This window comes from Littorina saxatilis, linkage group LG1 (genome assembly GCF_037325665.1).
Source record: "Littorina saxatilis isolate snail1 linkage group LG1, US_GU_Lsax_2.0, whole genome shotgun sequence".
NCBI classification, from domain to species: Eukaryota; Metazoa; Mollusca; class Gastropoda; order Littorinimorpha; family Littorinidae; genus Littorina; species Littorina saxatilis.
In genome coordinates this window covers 22,592,946-22,620,314 of record NC_090245.1, presented here as the reverse complement: position 1 = coordinate 22,620,314, position 27,369 = coordinate 22,592,946, and the positions used below count along the sequence as shown (strand labels likewise).

At 41.9% G+C, this 27,369-nt stretch overlaps 2 protein-coding genes across 3 annotated transcripts; one reads left to right on the top strand and one right to left on the bottom strand.

Annotated features, from left to right (window-relative positions):
• Positions 1 to 120: 120 nt before the first annotated feature.
• On the top strand, positions 121 to 8,639 carry LOC138964848 (ankyrin repeat domain-containing protein 50-like). 2 transcript variants are annotated; one of them, XM_070336904.1, is made up of 7 exons: positions 121 to 807; positions 1,199 to 1,612; positions 3,421 to 3,499; positions 4,433 to 4,564; positions 5,983 to 6,130; positions 6,517 to 6,636; positions 7,256 to 8,639. In XM_070336904.1, exons 1-7 carry the CDS (start codon positions 547 to 549, stop codon positions 7,527 to 7,529), a joined length of 1,428 nt encoding a protein of 475 aa, XP_070193005.1. In that variant the 5' UTR covers positions 121 to 546; the 3' UTR covers positions 7,530 to 8,639. The 2 variants fall into 2 exon arrangements, with proteins under 2 accessions (XP_070193005.1, XP_070193014.1); XM_070336913.1 differs by having other exon boundaries at positions 141 to 795.
• Positions 8,640 to 11,387: 2,748 nt separating this feature from the next.
• On the bottom strand, positions 11,388 to 14,367 carry LOC138961990 (uncharacterized). The gene is made up of 2 exons (XM_070333713.1): positions 14,084 to 14,367; positions 11,388 to 13,605 (listed from the first exon to the last, which is right to left on the bottom strand). Exons 1-2 carry the CDS (start codon positions 14,175 to 14,177, stop codon positions 11,615 to 11,617), a joined length of 2,085 nt encoding a protein of 694 aa, XP_070189814.1. The 5' UTR covers positions 14,178 to 14,367; the 3' UTR covers positions 11,388 to 11,614.
• Between the last annotated feature and the right edge of the window lie 13,002 nt (positions 14,368 to 27,369).

The following is a 27,369-nucleotide window of genomic DNA, read 5'->3' as shown; positions in this document are numbered from 1 at the left end:
TCCTGCATGATTTTGTTAATTAAAATTCAAAAATAAAGCAAATGAAAGATATGTGTACTGCTGAATTTTTGTGCAGTTCTGCATCAGAAGTATACAGGGGGCACAACTGTGGAAGTTTCCCAAAGTTCTGTATTGTTTTGTATTTGTTCTTTTGTTTAGTTTGTCTCAAGTTTTTCCCTGATGGTTTGTTTGAAGCTAGGGGCTCATGGTGGGAGTAAAACATGAAGGGAGACGAAGGATCTGCATTTTTGCAAAAGTTTACCCATTCTTCCGTCAAAGGGGGTTAAATAATGCAGGAGTTTTCTTTGAGCAATGAGAATGACCTCCCTTGAAATATCAAAAGCGTCTTCTGCAACAAGAGTAACAATGTTTATTTCTGAAGTATTGGGTATATAAAGTGCAGTATTCATGGAGGGATGGCATGAATGAGATTTTCTAGATCCTAAATCACAATGAAGTCCAACAAGTGAAAGGAAATCTCAGGAATTGTTCTTCTTTGCTGAAGAGCCGTCTTTTCCGTATGTTCTTCAACACAACTACAATATTATGCATCATGATCAAGGCTTGAACACTGGCCGACGTCTGAAACGACAACAGATAACACCATTTACACCTGAACAGGAACTAAGTCGGGCTATTAAGAATAATGAAGGACTTGATAAAGTCCGAAGACTGGTGGAAGAGAAGGATGCAGACATTTCTGGCATGTGTGATGGCTACTGGACACCTTTGACTCTAGCTGCCCATCTGGGGAAGCAAGAGATCGTTTCTTTCCTGCTTCACTGCATCAAGAAGGTTTGCATCAGTGTAAGGTTACAGCATTAGCTGTCATTTTGAATATATATATTACAGTGTGTGTGTGTGATTGTGTTTTTTTACACGTCAATATGAGTGTGTACTTGTGTGATCAACGAAACAGAAGTATGCAGGTATTTGTGAGGTTTGAACAGTACATTTTCCTGTTGGGAGTGTTGGTCAAGTAGACCTCATTTCAGAAATATTATTCTGTACAAATCCTGTGCATACTTCATTCTTTTATGTATTATTTTTAATGATTAAAACATCACCTATCTATTAAACCTTTAAAGTTTACAGCCCTTTATTTGATGTCAAATGTAAGCATCTATCACTTTTAAAATAAGAACAGCAAGAAAAAGATGACTTGCATCCCTTTTACTTTTGTTGCTTTTTCTGACAGGCATCACAAGAGCCAACACCTCAGTACCAGTGGCGAACAACTGTAGATAGCGTCAACGATAGGGGTGAGACACCACTCGTTTGTGCGGCTCGTCACGGCCACACCGATGTCTGTAGAACTTTGCTGGAGGCAGGGGCTGACGTCAACTTCAGATGTCACTTCAACAAGCAGACGGCACTCTTGGTGGCGGTGGAATCAAGTCAAAGAAGTGTTTTGGAGGTGCTGTTGGGCTGGGGGGCTGACGTGCAGTTGACAGACAATGTTGGCATAACGCCGCTCTATGCTGCGGTCAAGGGAGACAACTGTGGGATGGTGCGACAGTTGATTGACGCTGGATGCGATGTCAACATTGGCAGTCAAGACCACGCCCCTCTGTTTCTTGCTGCTCGCAGAGGCTTTCAAGAAATTGTGCAGGTGAACATTTTGTGGCAAAATCACAGATCATATACAGTGATATATATATATACAAATACATACAGTGGAACCCCTCTCTAGCGACCTTGAAAATGTTGACAAAAATCGGTCCTTATGGAGGGGGGTCCTTACAGAGGGAGGGGGCGGGGCCACAAAGAAAGTCACCTCAGATTTTCTTAAAAAAAGAAAACAGAGAAGTTTGAGTTGCTGACGACCGTTTCCTCAAGCAAACTGCTTCGATGTCATGTTTGACATTGTCGATGGTGTCCACCAGTTCTGGTGCATGTTTCAATGCAAAAAGAGTTAGTTTCTGAGCAAGCATTTCTTTACAGCAGTCCCTGCAATGATGAAGGCCCTCCGAGAAAGAGAGTGAAAAAATCGGCCACCGTTCTCAGCATCGCGTATCTGTGTGTAACCTCTTTCATTGACAAGATACTCTTGTTTCCCTGCAGCCTTGACCAGTGAGTCGGTTACCTAATCTGTGAACCCTTCAGTTGTGTTGCTTTGTCAAAAGTTAGACACAGTCAACTAGTTTTGCTCTGAGTGAACAGTGCAGCTGGCCTCAATTAGCCGGTGACACCTCTCTGGCCATAGCACCAAACAGTACATGGCTGGGGGGAGAGAGACAGAGAGAGAGGGGGGGGGGGGGGGGGGTAGCTGGCTAAACTCAGTGGGGTGTCCGGTGTCACTGAAGTCAGCAGGAAGAGCATTGGAGAGAAATAGAGAGGTGTACTCTTCCAAACAATTTCCAAGGATCAGTTGTCAGGGCTTAGGGAAGTCAGTGAGGGAGAGTGAGAGCGGCACGGTTTGTGTACAGTCCGACTGAAGAGTGAAAAGTCACTGCCACAAGATCGGCATGCAGTCAATAAAGCCAGACAAGAAGAATGATTATGACATGCGGCTCTATCTGCTGGTTTTTTATTCAAACTGGTTTTCAACGCTTATTCTCACAAAGCATCTGCACACCTGCCTCTGTGCTGTGTTTGAGTGGCTGCTTTCGTATGATGTCAGTGCATGGTGAGTGCGTTCACTGCCTTGTCACCACTTCCCCACCTTTTTCAGAATGTTTTCTTGGAGTTGGATAATTCTTTGAATTTGCGATTTTCCAACATCAAGACTTTTTGCAATTGCGATGGCAGTTTCTCCCTTTCTGTGTCTGTTCACAACATTCACTTTCGAGAGTTAAATATTTTTTTTTCTTTGTAGACGTCATGTCGATCTCCACTGCTCTTCTGTCCAAAGACTGTCTATTCTGACTGAATTGAACGGTGTGTGTTGGTCACGTGAGTTTGTTTTCTCGATGATTGGTTTGTGATGTTTACTCAGCCCACCCAACCATCACACCTCTCAGCGGTTAATTAGTGCCTTTGCTTACGCAGGACGGTTATAACCGGTTTGTCAGTGATGCGTTACGCTGACTGAGTCTTGGCTTTGTCTGACAAAGTCGTTACACAAGCTGTTAGGTCGGTCCTTAGACGTTAGAGCGGGGTGGTCGCTACACTGGTGACAACTATATAAGGAAAAACATCGGTTAAAAAAAAAAGGGTCGTTGTGGCGGGGTAGTCCTTAGAGAGGGGGGTCGTTGTGAGGGGTTCCACTGTACCAACACTTGTAACGCTCATTATGCCCTTGAGGACTTGCATCACCAAAGTTACAGTCAAGACTTGCAAAAACAAAAAAAGGTTTTACTTTAAAGTTGTATTATGCACATATATATATACACAGATACATACGTTACACACTCACACACTGATTAATTTTGGCATGGTGGAATAATTTTGAAGGAAAATGGTTGTTCTTATTTTCAGATACTGTGTGAAGCGGGATGCTACAAGGACATTGCCAACAAGTACGGTGTGACACCACTGTACGAAGCTGCTCTGACAGGTCACAACTTAGTTGCTGTACTGTTTTCTTACCATGTGCTTTGAAACATGTGCCTGGTTTGATGATATATATATATATCTGTGATGTGAGGCTTCTATGATGAAAGGAAACCAACTAAGAAAGGACACTTTTAGTTCAAGTATACATGTCACAACAGGCCACCTGCAATTAAGGGAAAATTCTGGTATTCAAAGGATTTCCTTTTACCACAGGCACCACAGGATATATATAGTTCACTAGACAATTTGTCATATTGATGGACCGTTAGTTTTGCTGTTCAAAATGCAATCGCATTTTTTATACATTGTTCAGTAAAGATTAAGAATTAACAAAAAGGAATGTCATTTTGTGAATTGTAAGTGTAAGCAAACGATGACCCATCGCTTGATTTAAGGCTGTGCTGTTTCTGAAATGACATGAAATTGAGTTTTAACATCGTCAGTGGCCGTTTAGGGACATGTGTTTGTCATAAGCTTCAATAAGGCCAATGAAAAACAAATTTATAATTCCCTGGCGGACCCTTTTTTTGTCTTCCAACCCTAAAAGTTGTTGTTGTTGACCTTTCAAAAAGAAAAATAATTAAGAATGATACAGCTCACTCATGCAGACTTTACAAGGAAAGTTACTCTGCTCCGACATCCAGGGAACACAGCTGGCATGATTTTTGGCCATTAAAAAGCCACATGCGCAGAGGAAATTAAAATCAAAAAATTAAAAATTCAATCAAAGCAAAAAGTAACTGACCTACTGTCCCTTATGTTTTTGGCCTTGTTATCGCCAAAATACTTTGGGGAGGCTTTATGCAAATATTTTTTACTCCAACAAGGCCAATGCAGCTATCTTTGGTTTGTCTTGTCAACATAAATAAGCAATCATCGTTTATAAGTGATGAATAACAAATGATTAATTGAGCTTTTCTTTTTATCTGTACAGGTCAGAACAATATCCTCCACTGCCTGATTGATCAGGGTTGTGACATCGACAAGTATGACATGTACAATGTGAGTCCACTGCAGGCTGCGGTAACCATGGGAAACACAGAGTGTGTCAAAATGCTTGTCCAAGGTTTGTCAGTGTGTCCGTGCACTTTTTCTTCCCCATTCTTGGCCTTAAGCCAGTATCTGAGATTGTGCTTTTAGGCTCACCAACACTTACATGTATTTAAATTTTAACTATCTTTTTTTCTGTTTTGTTATTTTAAATTTTTTTATTAAGATTACTTTAACACTATTGCGACTAGCACTGCCACGGCGTTGACGTCCTGCCAGCCCAAGCTTGCCACCAAGAAACTTACCAAAAATCAGTAACTGTAAAGAAATCTGTCTAGCAAGCTTGAATTAAGTCCAATCACCACCAAATTTTGTGTACTAATTCAAAAATGGATGCCCAGTTCAGTCGTGCTATTTATAAGTTTGTCACGCGATTTGTTTTAGCAAAGGGGGGTGAAAGGGGGATAATTTGTGTTTTTTAACGTTTGTTTGTGTGTGTTTTATTTTCCACTGCTTTTTTTAAAAGTTATTTTTTAACAGAAAGTATTATAAATAATGTTATAACCAAACAAGGTGTAAAACCTATGAATTAGCTGAAATATTGTTAACATTGTACACAGAAATAAGGAGACAGTACAAAGAAAAAAACAAGCAAATCACGCATTCACTCACAGCATCCTGACTCAAATGAAACAAAACTGTAACACTCACCAAATGATATCTAGGTAATCCATATTGAATATAAGTCACATTTTCACAACAAAGTACCAACTGTACACCTATGAACAATTCCAAAAGGATTTGAAGGCTCCAGCCATCCATTGTTATCAGTGCTGCCACGCCCCCATAGCTCCTGCACGATTCCGAGATACATGTTCGTCTAGCAGTATCACCCCCTACCACGTGTAGTTTGCCGACTCGTACTAGCAACAACGGGACTGTTTCTTCCTCAATATCACTGCTATTATCGCTTTCTTGAGGCTAAAACGACACGATGTATCATGATCTACAGGATCCTCAAGATCCAACATCCGGAGAATCTCCTCCCGTGACAAGGCTCGCCTTCGATTCATTTTTTTTGTTCGAAAACACCACGCAAATCTGCACTAATTTGATCAAGCCGGAAGAGAAAACCACGTGTATCAAGGGAAACAACTCAATTTATTGCAATCTTCAAAAACCGGGAAGCAATCACGAGTCTTGTACCTTGTATGACTGGTACTGAAAAATGCGCGTCCCGTCCATGGGCGTGTCAGCGCGGTTACTGATTTATCAGTGTCCCGTCGCGAAAGTGTTAATTGGTTTGTTTAGCCTGTGAAATACTACCGTAGCTGGGCACTCGTACTGATAGGCAATCTAACCAGACAGCATTTTTTTCACAGTAAAGTCTTTTTTCAACTACAGGATTTGTCTTTGATGAAATTGAAATTTTCTTGTTGTATTTTAGGTAGTATGCATAACAAATCTGGTACAAGAGTGGTTGCTTGGTTACAGCTGGGGCATGCCTGAAGTGGCGTAACAAGCAGGGCAAGTGCGCAGTGCAGCTGGCCTTGGAACTTGGCAAGAACGACATTGTGGAATTCTTCCTCAAGTCTGGTGTGGACGTAACCAAGAGACCCAACCTTGCCTTCACTGCACCTGGGTATGGAACAGTTGTTATCTTGGTTTACTTGTTGGTTTTGTTTTGTCGTTGTTGTTTTTGTGTGTGTTATTGTTGTTGCTGTGGGGTTTTGTGTGGTTGTTGTTGGGTGTTTTTTTGGGTGGTGTGTGTGTGTGTGGGGGGGGGGGGGGGATGATACAATATCTCTACAAGAAGGTAAAAGTAAACTTTGAGATGTTGATGACCTTTGGCCACGTGATAGGGGTTTCAGTGGTTTAGTAAAGCCGAGTCTAAATTTTCAGCATGAAATGAATATGAGGTTTTTGATGTATACTTTTAGTCAAGAGGTAGGTCTTTCCAGCTCTCAGAAAGCCATCCCCAAACCCCACTGACGACTTGAATCATTTGTAATCTTATTGATTTTGCAGGCGGATGTCTTTCCTCCACAATACATTTGAGTGGTCAGTGCTTCCAAAAACAATGTTACTTTTACTGAGAGGCTGTTCTGGCTTGAATCTTTGTAAGCTGACCAACGTAGACTGCTTTAGGTATGTATTACAGCCTCTCTTCTTCTCTCTAGCTTTCTCTTTCTCTTGTCCTCTTTTACACACACACAGTGACACACACACACACACACACACACACACACACACACACACACACACACACACACACCAACAAAGACTGCTTTAGGTATGTATTACAGCCTCTCTTCTTCTCTCTAGCTTTCTCTTCCTCTTTTACACATACACAGTGACACACACACAGTGACACACACACACACAGTGACACACACACAGTGACACACACACACAGTGACACACACTCACACACCAACATAGACTGCTTTAGGTATGTATTACAGCCTCTCTTCTTCTCTCTAGCTTTCTCTTCCTCTTGTGCTCTTTTACACACACACACACACACACTCATGTGCACACCCCCAACACTTTTGCCCTCTCTTTGCCAGTACAACCCTTCTTTCAGACATTCTTATTTTAAAGAAATAGCAGAACCTAATTATCTTCACTAAACTAGTAAAAATGCACAAATGCCCCAAAACAAGTAGGTAAAAGTACTAGTGCATATTTCATTTCATCAAGAATTACATTTTCAACAAACTTGCCTTTCTTGTTCTTTGGTGCACAAATCTGTTTTCTGTTCTAGGTTTCACCCAATTATGTTGGAGCTGGCATTAGCTTCTGGACTCTGTCATCCGCCATCCCGGTTACTGGCCGAGCAGGACCTCAATGATTTTGAACCTGCTTGTCAGCATTGGCTGCAGGAATTCAGGACCACCCCCCAGACTCTGAAGAACTTATCACGCTGCTGTGTACGACACAGTCTGGGCAACACCATCCTGTGCAGTGCCCCTCAGCTTCCTTTGCCTGCCATGCTTGTGAACTACGTGACCTTTGCAGATGCTGTGATAGACGACTAACAACATTATATCCTGCTGCTGTTACGCTGCAGTAACCATATCATGCTGCTGTTACGCTGCAGAAACCACCTAAACATTGCTTCTTGCGCATGGTTCTTGGTTGCACTGTGATTGAGGCTTGAATGCTCTGAAGCGTATTTTGTGTAACACAAGCAAGCAGCTATTAATTCGTGGAGTCTTTGTTTTTCTCACATTTCTTGATGTTGGTAGAAAATGTGAAGTGTGAAGATTGTCATTGATGAGAATATTACAGCCTCATATGAAAGGGATGCTCAGTGCCAACGAATGTAGTGTGTATTTTTTATGAAAAATGAATACACTGTTTTGATGTTGCCCATACTCTTGATGAGCAGCGTGAAAAACCTCTGAAGAGTGTGGGGGAGGGGGGCGGGGTGGGGAAGGGTCGTCAACTAGTCAATCAAGACATGATTTTTTCCCCCACATGTTTTTGTTGTGTTTGTTGAGTACGTGTACATAATGAATGTAGAAGAATGGCAAATGAATAATAATGAAGATGCTGGTGAAATAAATGAATTTGCTGAGAGTGACTCTGACCCTGACCACACACCCTGTGATTGCTGGGTACTCTTTGGTAATTTTTGCCATAATCATCGTAGGTTGATTAGTAAATTCAGTGTCACCGCTGTCTACAAGGGTTTTAATAACTTACAGAATTCAGCTACATTAATCACACCCCGCTTGTTCGGAAGACACATTTTGTGTCTTCTTAAAGGATATTTTTCAACATCTACCTACCACTGCTTCCCTTTTTCTGCAACAAGCAACCCTTGGGCTTGTAGGTCTCTGAAATGTGTACTTGTATAACGGTTACTGTATTTAATTTGTATTCCTTCGAGTCTTTTTTGATACATTATTTATTACACACTACATGTTTTATTATTTATATTTATTTATTCCTAAGAATCTATACATTGAGGTGTTGTTTATGTTTCACACTATCCTTTGTGTATTTTATTAATTGCAACCCACACTTTCCATATGGCATATCTTGAGCACTCACTTATAGCTTCTGTTTTGCTTCTTGGATTTCCTTTCAGGGAATAATGAGAGTTCTGTGGATAAAATAAAATCAAAGAGTTCCAAGGCTTATCATGCTACTTTCTCTGTTGTTACTGTTAGTTGTTGTTCTTAATAGTTGTGCCCCTAGTTTCATTGTTGAAGCATGCTTTTAAGCACAATTGTTAATATAATCATGGGTGAAACTGTTCAGAATTGAAAATAAAGAAAATGAGGCCGGGGTCCAGGGGCCGCCCAGGCCCTGGTGGGGTGCAGTGGCAACGCCCTGCTAGGGGGCCCAGGCCCAGGGGGGTTTTCGCCCCCCGGAAGAAAACGAAGAAAACGAAAAATCAGGCTTTTTAAGGGTAAAAGTAGGCCTCTCCTGGTATCTCAAACACACAAATTTGCACATTAAACAATGGTAACAAATGCCAAGCTGTAGTCCGATAATTCGCTCGCTCAGTGAAACAAAGACTCAGCGATGTCCGGTCACTGTGTTAAAGAAAATACGGATCGGATCGCCGGCGAAATTTTTTTTTTTTTTTTTCTTTAAAGATTTTCAAAATAAGGAATTCCTTATTTGACCAATTTCACTTGGCGGATTTCCGCCCTGAGGCGGAAAAGTTTCACCCATGTATAATGTTATGATCAAAATGTATGTGGTGTTGCCCATATGAACATTTGTTTGTTTGAAGAAGTGTGTGCGTGCTTGTGTGTGTGTGATGTCAAATATGGAAACTAAAGACTACCGATTATCAGGATGAAAGCTGCTTGCTCACTTCAATGCTTCTATTTGTGTTGGTTCCACTTATCGCTCACTTATCGGTGTCTACATGTAGAGCATTTACTTCCCTATGTTACTGTTAGTCTTCTTCGTCGTTCATGGGCTTAGACTCCCACGTTCACTCATGGTTTTAGCACGAGTGGATTTTTACGTGTATGACCGTTTTTACCCCGCCATTCAGGCAGCATACGCCGATTTCGGGGGAGGCATGCTGGGTATTTTCGTGTTTCTATAACCCACCGAACTCTGACATGGATTACAGGATCTTTTCCGTGCGCACTTGGTCTTGTGCTTGCGTGTACACACGAAGGGGGTTAAGTCACTAGCAGGTCTGCACATAAGTTGACCTGGGAGATCGGAAAAATCTCCACTCTTAACCCACCAGGCGGCAGCGACCGGGATTCGAACTCCCGACCTCCCGATTAGGAGGCCGACGTCTTACCACTGCGCCACTTCGCCCGTCTGTTGCTGTTAGTTGAGCGGGCTGTCGGGAGCGTACAAAATATTAGTGACTTGCTAAAAAACAAAAAGGTGTATGTGTGTGTGTGTGTGTGTTGTCATTAATCTGTAGGCCAGAGACAGTGCCAATAGTGTTATCCTTCTTAAAATGACAAATGTACGACTCCTCATCCAGACCTCCACTCAACATACACAAATACACACAGGCATGGAAGCAAGTAAAGAGTTGTCTTCAGTTTTATTCAAATGGAAGGACTTTTTCTGAAAGAAAACCGTCTCACATACTGCACAGGTTTATTGCTTCAAATTGTCATGGAGTAAAAGATGTATAGTACAGGGACGTAGCACACCTAATAAAAGTGGTAGGGCGGAAAAAAATGGAAGACAAAATGCTGAGACAGCTAAGGAAATATGGGGCTTACACTACCGCCCCCCCCCCCCTTCCCGTCCCCTTGTAATGGTCTAAAAAAGAAAGAAAACATGATGCGATTTCGTGCCTTCTGAGCTCAGTTCCATCTAATCATCTTTCCATCCTCCACCAAACAACGGGCTGGTGAATGTTTCAGTGATTATCAATCGACTTACATTTATATCTAAATTCCGATACGTTGAATGTGATGAGCACTTACTTCAAATGACTTTCGTCTTCATTATTGTCTAGTGTGTTAAAAAGCAAGGATTGACAAACTGGTTTACTTCTAAACAAGCAATTTATTGATCCGTCCAGCCATCAACATTGGCAGCCTGAGTGATGACTGAAAAATAGAGGGATTTGTCAGAATATTTTTAGCGCGTTTTCGATCCATCACAACCAGGATGCACACTTGTGTCCATTGTTCAATTCTCTCTCTACATGTTGTTTCATGTGACACTGTTAACCCCACAAGTTACTGTGTTACTCAATTGTTATGGCGTACTTACGGTTGACACACAATCACTCACCCCTCAGTCTGACCCCAGCTTCACACACAGAATATACAAAACATTTCTTACCTCCATTGTTTCTCATGGGAGCAGACGGACGAAGAAGCAATTTTCACTAAATTGGCGCCAATACTTTTATGGCCTGACGGAACTCGTCACGTGTGACGTTCTCGTCAAAATAAGACGTCATCCTATTCCAGCAGTTGACTAACACACACACAAAAAAACCCAAAAAACCGACCTTATGCCATCGCGTGAATACTACGTGGGGTGTTCTGTTGGTAGATCTCTCTCTCTCTCTCTCTCTCTCTCTCTCTCTCTCTCTCTCTCTCTCTCTCTCTCTCTCTCTCTCTCTCTCTCTCTTTTTTACGGAAAAAGTGGTCGGGCGGTCGCCCTACATGCCCTACCGGGTGCTACGTCCCTGTAGTATGAGATCTTTTTCAACTTAAGTAAGCCATGGCACACACACACAAATAATACATTACATTGTCCGTATTCTTCTGTCCAATACAGAATATAAAGTAATTTAAATAGCAAAATGAAAGACTGGTCTTATCACCATGCTTAGACCAAAGCACAACATCCACATCACAACTGATCAAAAGTCCCTTCAGTGGTCCCAACCGCCATGTATCATCAAACGGATTCATGCAGACATGGCACACCCCCCCCCCCCCCCAAAAAAAAAAAAAAAAAAAGAAACCATTAAAAAGAAACTATGAATATCAGGTCTTGAATAAAAAAGTCTACAAATGGAGGTCAATCTATGCGGGTAATGTAAACAGTGAAACTGAAAAACTAGATCTTAAAAGAGGGGGGAGTCTGAAATCAATGGGTCTCGGCTTCAGAGGGGAATCCGGACCCATCCAGACTTCCACTCTACACGCTTTACTCGGTAAATCTACATCTTAATAAGATGGAGCTCCCTGAATTTGCCTTTCATCATGTTCCACACCGCATACTTATTAGCCTCGGACCCAAGGGGATCGATCACTGTCGTTTTCTTTCCGAGGCCAGAAGCATCTTCTGCTTCAAAGGTGTGCACAGCATCCCCTATGACGTCAGCGAAGTTCTTGTTATCATGGGAATCGCTCTCCTCTTCGCTGTCTGAGAACACGCCTGAGTCCACCTCGTCTTTGCTATCCAATTTAGGATCTGCCAACAACTCCTTCAGCTTTTCAACTCGTTCATCTGGAGACCTCAGTCCGGCTCGGCGCGAGTAGTGGAGGAGACAGCTGTGCAGTAAGGACATGGGGGAAGAGAGTAAGTCCTTGACCTTCGTACGATACTGGTCCTCGTCTTCTGCCTCTTGTTCTGTAGCAGGGACTGGTCTGCTTTCGACCTCACGCAACAGGACTTGAAGATCTTTCCTCCTGAAGACGCCAGCGTTGTTAAGCATGGTGAGAGTGGTGCAATCTTTGCTCCTGTAGACCAGACCTGCGGTGGAAACACTCTTATCGAATATATGACCGACTCCTGCGCTCAGCAAGCAGGCCAAGACGCCAAGACGATCTTGTTCAGGCTGTAGCTGGCACGCGAGGAACATCGCCGAGCAGCCCGTGTAGTCCCCCGCCAGAGGATCAGCTCCCATCCTGAGCAGCTCCCGACAGGCGTGGTCGTGACCCCGACCAGCAGCTTCCAGAAAAGCCGTCCTGCCACGTCCGTTCCCACGGTGAATGTTGACGTTGTCACTGGCAAGCAGAGCGTCCAAGGCCTCGTTGATGCTGCTTTCCTCACACAACACAACCTTGTCACAGCAGTTGCAGACGAACTCACCAGCCAGCGCGCGGTGGTGCATCATCAGGATGTGCAAGGGTGGTACATGCCGGTTGGATTTGTACTGCGTCGCGACAAGGTTGACGTCAGCACCGTGTCTCACAAGCAGCTTGATCGTGGATGTCTTGACGATGGCACACGCCCTGGCTAGAGGCGTCATTCCGCTCCCGTCGGCTAGGTTGATGTCAATGGATTCTTCCATGGTGAAGCGTTCCAACAGGAAGCTCGCTTTGGTCGTGTCGCCACGCTCCACGGCGATATTGAACACCGTGCCCCTACTGACGAACCTGTGGGTCTCAATGAGCGCAGGAGGCATCAGGTACCAGAAGGCGTGCTTGCCGAATGACCAGCACCCTCCACAGAGGCACTCACGACGAAGGTTGGCGCCGTGGCTCGGGTGGCATGCTTTGGTCACCTCCACTGTGACGTCAGCACCGTGATCAATCAGGAGCTTCATGCAGTCGTCAGACGACAGGTACATGGACATGTGCAGAGGCGTCAGGCCGTACTTCTTGCCGCCTTTTTTTCTGACTCCAGCGTCGACGTCGGCCCCGTTGTTCAACAACAGCTCCACGATGCCAGGTCGATGGTTGAGCACGGCGAAGTGAAGAGCAGTCAGGCCTTCCTTGTTGTGGGCGTTGACGACGTCCTCAGGGCATTGCTCCAAGAGAAAACCGATGACGCCGAGAGTTTGTTCATTGGCAGCGCAGGCCAGCATAAGGGGTGTGTTTCCAGCACTGTCCCGCGACACGAGCACATCGGGGTCGATCAGGATGATTTTGCAGAGATGCTTGAAAGTGCTGGGACCGAGGATGGCCTGTTTGTGAGCTGCACCCCCTTTGTAACCTTCTTCCAGCATGGGGACGTAGCAGGCTCCTGTGCCCATAGCCCAGCATAAGCCGCCCCCTTCTGCTGTGTTCGTGTCTGTGTCCAGCTGGATGTTACAGCCGCTGTAAACACCTTTTAATCTGAGGCACTGCTTCCCGCCGTCACACGTACAAACCGTGACTTTTGCAACACAGTGGGAGCAGTCTTCATACATCGTCTCCGCTGGTAGCCGAGCTGATGCGGCTGCCTCCTTTCGCTTTCTGCAGATCCCTGCCAAGTCCATCCCGGCTGCAAAACGAACAGCACTTTACAGGTAGAGAACACAGCGAGGGCAGTCTATCAGTGTGTAATACGCACAGAGTATAGTATGCTAGATTAAAGTATTAGAAAACTTGAACTTGAATAAATGTGATAACAATTCTCTCTCCACAACAAATGAAAGAAATCTGCTGCCAGCTTTACACTAAAGGGATTCGGTACTAGACCTAAAGAGGCTTGAGTGTTGTATAAATGTAGGCCTACATGTTAACCTGAGTAACATAGGAGTATAGCGAAAACAAAATCAAACAAAAAGAAAGCAATGACTGAAAAAGAGACAGACAGACAGACAGACAGACAGAGAGAGAGAGACAGACAGACAGACAGACAGACAGAGAGAGAGAGAGATGTTACGAAAACACACACATATACGCACGCAAACAACAACAAGGAAACAGGTAACCATGATAAACATCAACCGAGGGCGATGGGTTAGTCGTAAGCTTACCTGGGAAATAGCGCAGTTTATGTGCCTTCATCGCCACGACAGCTGTGCGTTCGTTACTGGAAAACAAATGAGCAAAGTCAAGTTGTAATAACATTCACATCCACGGTTATTTCAATATGAAAGCAAGAGGTTAAATGACGCTTAGTCCGTGTGGAATTGTCAAACAATGATATGAGAACAAGGAAACATGAACAAGTCTGAAAGTGTCCTATGTTTCCAAAATAAAACAATAACTCTGTAGATGGACCACAAAACTACTCTGAATTTGTCGTGGAGCTCATAATAAAAATCTGATGCCAGGCAAAATTAAATACCAAATTAAGTAGAAGTGCATTGCCAAGGCACTGCATAGGGGCCTACCCCCCGCAAGGACAAATCGCCTCTCTCTCTCCCTCCCTCTCCCTCCCTCTCTCTCTCTCTCTCTCTCTCTCTCTCTCTCTCTCTCTCTCTCTCTCTCTCTCTCTCTCTCTCTCTCATGTATAAAATTCTAAATGACGACTGTCCTAAATATTTGCAATCACATTTCAAACATGCCACAAAAAGATATGGGTCCCAAAAAATCATCCCTCCCATACCTCGCATAGACCTCTACAAATCGAGTTTAGCCTTCTCGGGAGCGTTTCTCTGGAACTCCTTACCCCAAAAGATAAGAAATGCAACTTCAGTGAAAATGTTTAAGAGACAGTCTCGTTCACACATCATTCGTGAATGAAATGTCTTGTTCGATTGTTATTTTGTTAAACATTTTGTACTAATGTTAACGGATGTGTAGCTGATCGGAGCAACTTATTCCCAAATGAAAGGTATAACTATGTTAAAGTAATTTTGTAATTTTTTGAGTTCTCCTTATGTAATTCCTTAAATGCACATTGTGTTGCATTCTGTACAATGTATTTCTGTATTTTATATGATTGAATTTATATTTGTAATGTGCGTCTGTCTTTATGTGTTGTATAAAGGACAGGTTGGAAGAATAGGCTTTGCCTAAAGCCTTTATCCTTTTGTAATAAAGGTCTGAGTCTGAGTCTCTCTCGCGCTCTCTCGCGCTCTCTCTCTCTCTCTCTCTCTCTCTCTCTCTCTCTCTCTCTCTCTCTCTCTCTCTCTCTCTCTCTCTCTCTCAATCAATCAATCAATCAATATGAGGCGTATATCGCGCGTATTCCGTGGGTACAGTTCTAAGCGCAGGGATTTTTTTTTAATGCAATTTATATCGCGCACATATTCAATGCCGTGTGAGATGGAATTTTTTTTACACAATACATCACGCATTCACATCGGCCAGCAGATCGCAGCCTACTTTTCACGGCCTTTTATTCCAAGTCACACGGGTATTTTGGTGGACATTTTTATCTATGCCTATACAATTTTGCCAGGAAAGACCCTTTTGTCAATCGTGGGATCTTTAACGTGCACACCCCAATGTAGTGTACACGAAGGGACCTCGATTTCTCGTCTCATCCGAAAGACTAGCACTTGAACCCACCACCAAGGTTAGGATAGGGGGAGAAAATTGCTAACGCCCTGACCCAGGGTCGAACTCGCAACCTCTCGCTTCCGAGCGCAAGTGCGTTACCACTCGGCCACCCAGCCCACTCTCACACACCACACACAGGCACGCGCGCACAAACCGCCACGTCACACACACACACACACACACACACACACACACACACACACACACCATCCATGCACACAAAACACACACACGTGTGCACATAAACATTCAATTTTTTTTCCCCGAACGAAAGCTATGTGGTTCATCAACCCGTTTATGCTCACATTTTATTTGTTCACAAATGAGGTTACAAACTATTTGTTTTTAGGTCTTATGAACATATTTGGACGTTTTTGTGCGATCAGATTAGTAAATTTTAATTTTGGAGCATGAAATGTTAGTGTCCCATTTTGGGGACAGGGGGATTTAGTAGGTGGGTTTTTTTCACGTCACCACATAACAAAGACACAAGACACAGGTGATTCAAACATTTCCATATTTGAAAATAGTGCTATTTTTGTTGTTGTCCAAAGCTATATTGAGAAATCAAACCGCTTTGGGGCACCTTAGTTCGATGTTGTTGTTTTTTTAAAATATATTACTTGGGGCCCATCTACTTTTTGATATTTTGTTGCGTTTTTCGTTCTCGTTTTTGGTATTGACACAGATTGTGTTCGATAATTGAAACAAAGTTTTCCTTATTGTTTTTCTCTCTTTTTTTGTTTCTTTTCTTTTTTCAAAAAATGTGTGGCATTGATCATACTCCGCCATGAAATTTCAGGCATGTTTATGTGAGCACTTATCATAAGTTTTGAACTTGTGGTCCTTTTTAATGATGCTGTTATATTATCATGTGTCTGTTTACGAATAAAAGACACAAGCTCACTGCTTTTCTTTAATCGTTTAGAAATAAGCCGTAACTAAAACAACCAATTGTGTCTAAAGGGACAACCAATGCATTAACGCTACCTTGCTCTCAGAACGTGGGTTTTTTCTAAGAACTTTTGTAGTAAATGCAGTTACTTAGATTGATAAACCAGAAGCTATGTGGTTTATCAATCTAAGTAACTGCATTTACTACAAAAGTACAATGACTGAATGTACTTAGCCTACCTACATCTTCGAGCTAACTAAAGGCAGAAACGCCAACCGGTACAACGAAACAAAGTTTCGACTGAAACCAGCTTTTGCATTCAGATGTCGTATTCAAAATCCACACTGAAAACCCCACCTCCCTTCCAAAGTACTGATGATCGACCTAATGTACTTTACATTCATGGGGTCAAATTCGTTTAACAAAAAAACAAAAAAAGTATTTTAAAGGCACAGTAAGCCTCCCGTAAACCATCACAGAGCTCCCCGAGCGTCTACATATAGTACAAGCATACTTCCATTTGAACGCTCACCGAACGGGAACATTCTGGCTGCTTTCTGTCGAGCGTGAGAAATTTTCAAAGAATTTATTTTCGTGGACTTGGTCCTCAACAACAATGGCGCCTCGTTTTGGTGCTGGACGGCTGTTATGAATTCCGGAATTCACGCCCGGACAGTAAGCCTCCCGTAAACCATCACAGATACTGTCAGGCTTTTACACACAGTACAAACACCCTTCCATTTGAACGCTCACCAAACGGGAACATCCTATGTGCCCTACGTAAAGAGCGAGCAATTTTTAAAGAATTAATTTTGCAGATTGTCTCCAACACTTTTTGGACCCATCCTGAACTCAGGTCAAACATGAGTTACTTCCCTTCGGGTCTCATTCTATCGATGTAAACTGGCCATAGCCGTGAATCGATGATTATCAACATGCATGTTTTTGGACCGTGGTGCGTTTTTGCGCTAGTCCTAACTTTTAAAATCTAAATAACAAATTGACAGCTTGTTACACAAACATTCTTTAATCATAAAAGAATTCTTTTTTCATCAAGACAAGATCAGTACAATTCGAAGTTGTGAAAGTTTGAAAAAAGAAAAGCCCGGAAGCAGGGTCACGCAAGGGTCGTAGCAGACGACGGTTTATCAGTGCATATCGCCGTTCCTCTCAACAGTCAAAAGCCATCGCTAGAGTTCTTGTGAACCACAGCCGTTTGTTTCGTGCATAAAAACGTGCTATTGTAAATAAGCTCACATCGAGTCGCATTCAAATGACTAACTGACGACTACATTCTGAAAAAGGGAAACTGGATCACACGGGTTCACGATGGCTCAGGGGTAAGATAAACCACACAAAAATAAATTCTTTGAAAATTGTTCGCTCTTTACGGAGCCGGGCACCTAGGATGTTCTCAATCGGTGAGTGTTTAAATGAAAGGGTGTTTGTACTGTGTGTAAAAGCCTGACCGTATCTGTGATGGTTTACGGGAGGCTTACTGTGCCTTTAACTTAGAAATTAGCTTCATCACTAAACCATTGCTTACCACTCGGTGGACGTTTTCCAAGTATTCGAATTTTTGAGTGAAATCTATTGAATATTACCACCAATTTCCTTCACTGACTTGCAAGAAACTGACAAGCTCCTCTCCCTCAAATAAGTGGACCTCTTGAATTTGACCGGGAAACAGCATTTCAGTCGCCGGTATAGATAATATCGAGTGCGAAAGCTGGTTTCAGACAAAACTTGACCAGACACCGGTGTAACGATTACGTATTTCCCCCGTGGTCATATTTCCCCCTCGATATACTCAAGACTGACATGTTGTTTCCTGGTGAAATTAAGAAGTGACATTATTTGAGGACGAAAATCATGTCAGTTTCTTGCATGTGAAGAAAATTGGTGGTGAGATTTCACCCCCAAAATCGATTTCTTCGAAAACGTGTACCGAGTGGTTACGTCCCTTGAATAAGAAGGGAAACATTTTAGGATGAATCAAATTTCTAAGTTAAATACAAAAAATTGGTTGGACAAATTTGGCCCCATGAATGTAAGGTACCCGAGGAGGAAGTTGACAGAAATGATGTTGGTAATCAACTGTTATTTAATAATAGACTGATTCAGTTTAAAGGTAAAGTGTTGAATTTTGTAAAATGGCGCCAGAAAGGTTTTAATGTTATAAATGATTTGTTGAATGTTGAAAGAAATCAGTTTCTGTTATGTGAAGATGTACAGATGACTGTGCAGCAACACCCTGCAATAACCTTTTTTGAATACAACGCTGTGATGAATGCAATTCCAAAACAATGGAAAGATTGGATTGTAGACAACCCAGCACATATAGTTAATGTAGATATGATTGATGATGAATTGAATGTGTTTAAAAGCAAACCCAAGTTAATTAAGTTATATTTAAAGGCACAGTAAGCCTCCCGTAAACCATCACAGAGCTCCCCGAGCGTCTACATATAGTACAAGCATACTTCCATTTGAACGCTCACCGAACGGGAACATCCTGGCTGCTTTCTGTCGAGCGTGAGAAATTTTCAAAGAATTTATTTTCGTGGACTTGGCCTCAACAGCAATGGCGCCTCTTTTAGGTGCTGGACGGCTGTTATGAATACCGGAATTCACGCCCGGACAGTAAGCCTCCCCTAAACCATCACAGATACTGTCAGACTTTTACACACAGTACAAACACACTTCCATTTGAACGCTCACCAAACGGGAACATCCTAGGTGCCCTACGTAAAGAGCGAGCAATTTTTAAAGAATTAATTTTGCAGATTGTCTCGAACACTTTTTGGACCCATCCTGAACTCAGGTCAAACATGAGTTACTTCCCTTCGGGTCTCATTCTATCGATGTAAACTGGCGATAGCCGTGAATCGATGATTATCAAAATGGTTTTGGACCGTGGTGCGTTTTTGTGCTAGACCTAACTTTTAAAATCTAAATAATAAATGGACAGCTTGTTACACAAACATTCTTTAATCATAAAAGAATTCTTTTTTCATCAAGACAAAATCAGTACAATTCGAAGTTGTGAAAGTTTGAAAAAAGAAAAGCCCGGAAGCAGGGTCACGCAAGGGTCGTAGCACTTTGAACTCAAAGCCATGACGTTCCCTACACAAGGCTTTGATAACGAACGGATAAGGGGCGTAACTCCTTAGTCATATTACAGTTGAAAATTCAAAGCGGGTCGGCTTCACTCAATTTCTTGGCATCAGAGGCTTGACATAAATTAGGAAACCAAATGGTTGGGCCCATCATGGACCAACTAAAACGCTGTAGGGCAGAATTAATATTTTGATGGTATTTTTGAACGTTCTCAGCGTCACCGTAGGAAGTGGCGTTCTCAGCGTGCAGAAAGTGAGCGTCAAGTCCCTTTGTATCAACAACGAAAATCTTTGCATCTTTGAATGAATCGAAACGCACGAGACTAACCCTAACCCTAACCGGACCGTATCTGTGATGGTTTACGGGAGGCTTACTGTGCCTTTAAAGAAAAAACAGAATTATAGCATTGAAAAATCTCATGCAATCGATTTTTGGAAAAGAAAACTAGATTTTGTTTTTGTCGAACAAACGTGGTTGTTGCCACGACAGGTGACAAAAGAAGTGCGCCTGCCGGTGTTGCAATGGAAAATTTGTCACAATTTATATCCCACCAATATTTTATTACATATATAAAATGAAAGTAAGTCAAACAAAAAACTGTAACGAGTGCCCACATATTTTGGATGTCATGGAACACCTTTTCTATGAGTGTCCCCGAATTAGAAGGTTTTGGACTTATATTGAACAAATGTTGAACAGATGTATTATTCGGAATTGAAAAATGTCAGGAATCAGCGTTAATTAACCATGTTTTATTGATAGCAAAAATGTGCATTAGCAAAGTTTAAGAAAACTAAATCGCATATTCCATTGGAAATTGTATTTCAACAAGAACTTGCGCTACGAAAGGTTTATCCCCATTGTCCTTAGTTAGATTGTTGTTGAATTAAAAAGTAATTTAATGGAAATGTAACCTGTAATGTAAAAGAAAGCAAAATTAAAATTTCATTGAGAAAAAAAAAGACCAATGAAGAAGGATATGCTCACCGCCCCAAAAAATAAATAAATAAATAAAAAATACGAAAGAGGCAAAAAAGATGGGTTGAAGCAGCCTTGCATGCAACTGAGGTCCAAAAAAAAAAAAGGTACCCAAGGTCGTTCATCAGTACTATCGAAGGGTGTTTTTTTTGTTCAGTTTGGAGATTATACAAGATCAACGAGTCCGAGAATCGAAATATGACCACGGGGAAAGATGACATCGTCACACGGGCAGCTTCTGCAAAGAGAAACCCTCACTGTTGTCATCGAATCAAGTACATTTATGAAATAGTTATAATGCATATCAATTGAATAAGTGACCGGCACGGTTGGCCCAGTGGTAAGGCGTCCGCCCCGTGATCGGCAGGTCGTGGGTTCGAACCCCGGCCGGATCATACCTAAGACTTTAAAAAATTGGCAATCTAGTGGCTGCTCCGCCTGGCGTCTGGCATTATGGGGTTAGTGCTAAGACTGGTTGGTCTGGTGTCAGAATAATGTGACTGGGTGAGACATGAAGCCTGTGCTGCGACTTCTGTTTTGTGTGTGGCGCACGTTATATGTCAAAGCAGCACCGCCCTGATATGGCCCTTCGTGGTCGGCTGGGCGTTAAGCAAACAAACAAACAAACAAAAATTGAATACGTGTTTCGTGTATATGTTACAGTAATTTGTCAAAACCAGGAAATTTACAAAATCCCTGAACATTTCAGTAAATTTGTAAATTTCCTGTTTCACTCAGGGATTTTACAAATGTCCTAAAAATTCTAGGAAATTTGTAAATTTCCTGAAATTAGCATGCTACTTTTTGATGAATTTACTGAACAATGAAAAATCAGTTTCAGTAAATTTGTCAAATTCTTTAAATAAAAAAATGTACACTTTCTTCATTTTGAATTCTGTTTTTAACAGATTGACTAAAATTCTAAAAGGAAATTAAAATTTTAAAAAATTGTTTATTTGATCATGACTTGTGAACCGAAGACCTTCAGAGTTTGGTTCTGACACACTAATAAATTCACTAAACAGAAAAATCAGACTTTGTACATTTGTCAAATAAATAATTGTTAACGAATATTTTTCAATTTTGATTCCTTTATTGTTAAGAATTTATCTAGAAAGATATGTGTTAGTAAATATGTTACATTTTTCAAATTTCTAAGACAATTGTGAATTACCCCTACAATTTCATTGGAAATTTGTGTATTTTGCATGCAGATCGTTGCTGAGTTTGCTAAACTGAACAAAATAATCTAAGTAAATGTGTCTGATTAATCTAATTTCTAGTGAAGTTCTTAATCTGAATGTTCCACTTTATCATTTAATGAATTAACTGGACAGGAACATTGATTTTAATGAATTTGGCAAATTCTTCAGGTTTCTTCGAACTTTGTGAATTAGATGAATGTTTCACGCAGATTTGGATGATTTTACTAACTATAAAACACAGGAGAGAAAAAACCCTGACACAGTGAAAGTGCCAAATTGTCTACGATTTGTTCAAAAACTTTGAGAGACAGAGACAAAGACAGACACAGAGAAAGAGGCAGAGCCTACAGGGAAAGCGAAGGACAAAAAAAGATAGACAGAGACTGGGCGCTACAGGGAGAGATAATGAAATAAAGAGAGAGAGAGGCAGCTCAGAAAGAGAGTGAGAGACAGAAGGATAGAAAAACGGATAGAGAGAGACAGACACATAGATAGATAGAAGTAGTCAGGGACAAAGTCAGAGACAGGGAGAGAGAGAGAGAGAGAGAGAGAGAGAGAGAGAGAGAGAGAGAGAGAGAGCAAGACAGGGACAAGTAGAGAAAGAACCAGATACAGTGAAAGAGAGAGAGAGAGAGATTGATTGATTGATTAAACTTTATTACAGAAGGATGGAGATTTTAGGCGTTGCCTAGTCTTACAATCTGTCCTTGAGAGAGAGAGAGAGAGAGAGAGAGAGAGAGAGAGAGAGAGAGCAAGAGAGAAAGACAGTGACAAGTAGAGAAAGAACCAGTTACAGTGAAAGAGAGAGAGAGAGAGAGAGAGAGAGAGAGAGAGAGAGAGAGAGAGCAAGCGAGAGAGAGAGAGAGAGAGAGAGAGAGAGAGAGAGAGAGAGAGAGAGAAAAGTGTGTTGAATGTAATGCTGCCAAACTAAAGAAATGGAGTTTATTCAATCAAAAAAGCATCCGTTTTTCTTGAAATATGTTTTTAATAAATTTGCAAATTTCCTGGCTTTCCAAACCAGGAAATTTACAAATTCCTAGACATTTTAGGAAATTTGTAAAAGCCCTGAGTGAAACAGGAAATTTACAAATTTACTGACATTTTCAGGGATTTTGTAAATTTCCTGGTTTTGACAATTTACTGTAACATATTTATTTGTTTTCTATATTTTGCGATGAGTTTTCGCGCACCCCCCCCCCCCCCCCCCCCTCCCCTCTCTCTCTCTCCCTCGCCCTCTCTCTGTGTTTTGCTTTTGTTTCGCTGGGATGGTCAAGCCAACTGTCAACCTCAATGAACACAAGCGCTAGTTTGAACTTTTAATTCTATGACTGTGAGGTTATCAAAATAAATAAACGGCGACAGCTAATACTAGATAGGCGCTATTAGGATGAGCAATCAGTGTTAGAAGTTGTAAGAACAATTATACACTACCGATGACCATTACTCCATGATTATGTCATGACACAAATGATTATTCATCTGTGACCCGTGTTGAAAGCAACTTTGCTCACTGCTTAGTTTATTAACGAAGTGATTAGACATAACCGAAATGTGCGACAAACCAAACAGATTGCATGAAACTATTCATGTTACGACTGCAGGGATATATGTATAACACGTGCATGCATGCAGAAATACACCCATACGGCAAGCCGTTCGCATCCCTGTATAATTATGCACAAGCATGTTCATGAGTTCTCCATCACTGTATAATGCTGATAACTGAGATCCATGCAATGGCCGCCGTCATTCATAACAAAGAACAAGGTGCACACTTTGCATTTTCCTCAACTTCCAATTTACGGCACACGCCATGATAACATTTGCACGATAGTTTTAAAATAAAAGGCTAAAAATATCAGCATCCTATCTAACATGCAGGAGCCTACAGAGGAACTTACCCAGTTGCCTATCAATCTGTTACTTTCTTCAAAGTTTTCTTCGCGTTCGATGACCTGTCAGCGATAGTCTTCCTTCTCGCAGCTGATGAAGTCTTTGTCCAAGGCCGGGCACGTGTGTTCACTCCTCAGTTCCTCCTCCGTAATAGGCAATAGCCATAGGTTGTTAGCTCTTTCCGAGGCAATGCACGCCTGGCTTCACGCTTTGCTTCATTTTGAGCCGACTGACCAATCACCCGTCTCGGACAGCGCTCACGTGATATACAAGGAAAAATGACAAAGAAGTGGCTGTGGACTGTAGGCTATCAGCGTTTGATTTACATTGCGTGTACGGATTGCCGTGTAAGCTGTTTGCACCTGGTCAGGCGCAAGAAGTTGCCCAGAACAGTGTGTACATGTATACGAAACTGATAAGGGTCCCGAACAGCACGTTGATTAGCATGGTAATTCAGCTGAATTTTGGGAATAAAGTAGAAGGGGGAGGGGGGACCCAGGGGGTGGGGAAGAAAAGATAGCGGGTGTCACGATTTCATCTTTCGCCTGTATACATATTTCCCCCTCGATATATACTCAAGACTGAAATGTTGTTTCCTGGTAAAATTAAGAAGTGAAATTATTTTTGGACGAAAAGCATGTCACTTTCTTGCATGTGAAGAAAATTGGTGGTGAAATGTAATAGATTTCACCCCCAAAATCGATTTATTCGAAAACGTGTACCGAGTGGTTGCGTCCCTTCAGTAAGAAGGGAAACATTTTAGGATGAATCAAATTTCTAAGTTAAATAAAATTAAAAAAATGGTTGGACAAATTTGGCCCCATGAATGTAAGGTACACAAGGTCGCTCATCAGTACTATCGAAGGGTGGTTTTTTTGTTCAGTGTAGAGTTTATACTGGATCAACGAGGCCGAGAATCGAAATATCACCACGGCGAAAGATGAAAACGTCACACGGGGTTAAAAGAGATAGGTGGAGGAAAGGGGGCTGGAGGCCGGGGGTGGGCCCGGAATTAGTAGGAAAGCATGACAGCAACAATTATGAGGGATTTTTAACCAGCGACTACCCCCAGCGATTTTTGACACATTGCTTCAGACTGTTTCGGCAAACCATGACCAGTTTGTAGTGTGTGTGTTGCATTCGGTCATTCTCTTGTTGAAACCATGCCGGTGTGACGCTGACATCTTGGCCCCGGCCGTCATATTACCCACTCGATATTATACTCGAGACTGAAATGTTGTTTTCCAACTTCTTTTTTTTTTATAATAACAAGGAAAATGGAGTATTCTGGTACAATCTGACCCAATAAACTTCCCCTAATACACCTTCCAAAAAGTACATTTAAGAAGACAAATTTGGAGAAAAACAAGAACAATTGACCGATCCGATGTAACCTGAGCCAACAAAAACAACAACAATGATAATAATGGTAATAATGATAATAATAATAATAATATAATATTAATAATAATGTCGCCCCGACTGGCAGCCAAACGCCTTATGCTAGCGTGAGAGGTAAGCGCTCTAATTTCTATGCCTATCCGTACGCTTGGGTCGAACACCTCTAGTTGCGCTCAGCGATTAAGCTGTCGCCCATGCTTTGTTTCAGTTACAACTCCAACGATTATTAAGCAATGTTTTGAAGTGTTGCGCCAGGTTTAAGCATCAGCATATCCACATCCACACGAAATTTGTGGTGAATCGGTCAAGAAACGCTGGAGGTATAGCCGCAAAGGAAATGACGTGTGAGCGCTAAACCGTGTGCAACCTCGGTACTCGCGTAGCCATTGGGTAGAAATGTTGACCCCATATATACCATAACAATGGTATATGTCATTCCAAATTTCACAATAACGGGCCCACAAACCCAGGAGCTATTAGCGATCAAAAGTGTGACGGACGGACATACGGACGGACGGACGGACGGACGGACGAACGGACGGACAGATGGAAACACGGACAGATGCCTAACAATATCGATTTGATGTAACACACAACGAATATGTAACAACAACAAAATCATTAGATTCAAGCGTATTTTCCATACGCAACGAGTGTCATAATGTCAACCTTCTTTTGTACTAAAATTATAAATGGGGTTGGGGTTACGTTGTAAACTTATGCACAAATTTAACGATCGATTTATTTTTATTTTTGTGTATCTAATTGTGTAGACCCAGGTGTAGGGGAAAGTCCCCAAATACCGAACACTTAAGCAAATCTGCCATCATCTCAAAAACAACAGAAGACAGACCGTTTTTTAATGTGAATGTTAATAAAGTAATTGATCAGCAACATTCATACCACTTTTTGTGGACAGAAATCAACATAAAAGAAAGTTATCTTAAATTCATTTTTTTTAGAATATGTTCGGAATTACAACACCTGTTCCCTAACTCCGAACACAGAGGTTCAAAATCCGAACAGCAAAAACCAATGTTACTTTGACTGACAAACATCGCAAAAGTACTCTCTTTGGCTTTCTGTTGTTCCAGCGCAATCCACATGTACCCATTCTGAGCACATCAAACACTGAATCATGTCCTCACAGGTGCATTCTCGGCACACAAAAACAGAACCAGCTAGCTTCCTGCTGATGACTGACGCTTGTTTTCTTGTTTCTAGCTTTCTGTTTCTCTGTGTTCTCTGTGTTTGGCTTTGATTTGCTTGTTTTCTTTGTTGGTTTTTGTTTTGCCTGCCACTCTTCAAGTTTACTTGAAGTATGGACTTGACGTGATAAGTTCAGCTTCTGTTTTTCTGGATTTTCGTTTCGCCGCTAATTTCTGTTGTGAAACACTGGGATTGTGAGAAATCAGCGCCACTGAAACAGCTGACCCAAGGACGCAGTCATGGTGTCCTGCATTGTCCCCATGAGGTGGAGTAAACAGGGAGTGACTGCATGCGAGATGATAAACTAAGAGTAATACCTAATATACTGGACTCGCAGCAAAATATACAAACAAATGATGTGAGTAAAGGAGAGTCACTGGTTGAGCCAAAGAGTCATCGTTGTATTTGAGAACGTTCCCAGACTCTGCATTGATGATGTGGATGGGCTGCTGCAACACCTCACTTGTAGCAGAAATGTCCATGTCTCCCACTGAAGCAGTTGAATGAGCCATGTGAAGAATCTTTTCTTCTAGGGAGAAAAAAGCGAAAGATGATGGCATGTCAAAGTTTATTGCAGCTGACACTTCGCGGAAGCCTTCAAGTCAAGTCAAGTCAAGTCAAGTCAAGTCAAGTCAAGTTTTATTATTCCAATAAAACCCCGTGAGGGTACATGGAAAATTAAAAAACACAGTAAAAACACATTTCATTCAACACCAAATAAAAGGAACTAAAACAAAAAGAAATCAGACTATGTACAGAAAAGGGAGTTGAGGGGTGAGGGAGAGCAAAAAAAATGTTGCTGAGCATGTGACTGGTCATCTTTTGTCTTAGAGCATCAGCTTGGATCTGTTCTTGTATTTTCGTGTGACACTCTGAAGGTAACCCATTACCGTCCCTTTCTGCAGTTTGGAACGCAGGAGTGTTGCCGATGACAATGGATCTAAAAAAGCAGCGTCCATCGGGATTGGTTTGGATAACTGTTTTGTTTGGAAGTGCCAAAAATAGGCCTATGTCTTACTCAGAGCATGGGCTAGGTGGCTCAGAAAGTGGGTCTACTGGATGTCCAGTTCGCCCAGAGAGGGGTCTTGCTGGTTTAGAGGGGGGTCCTGCT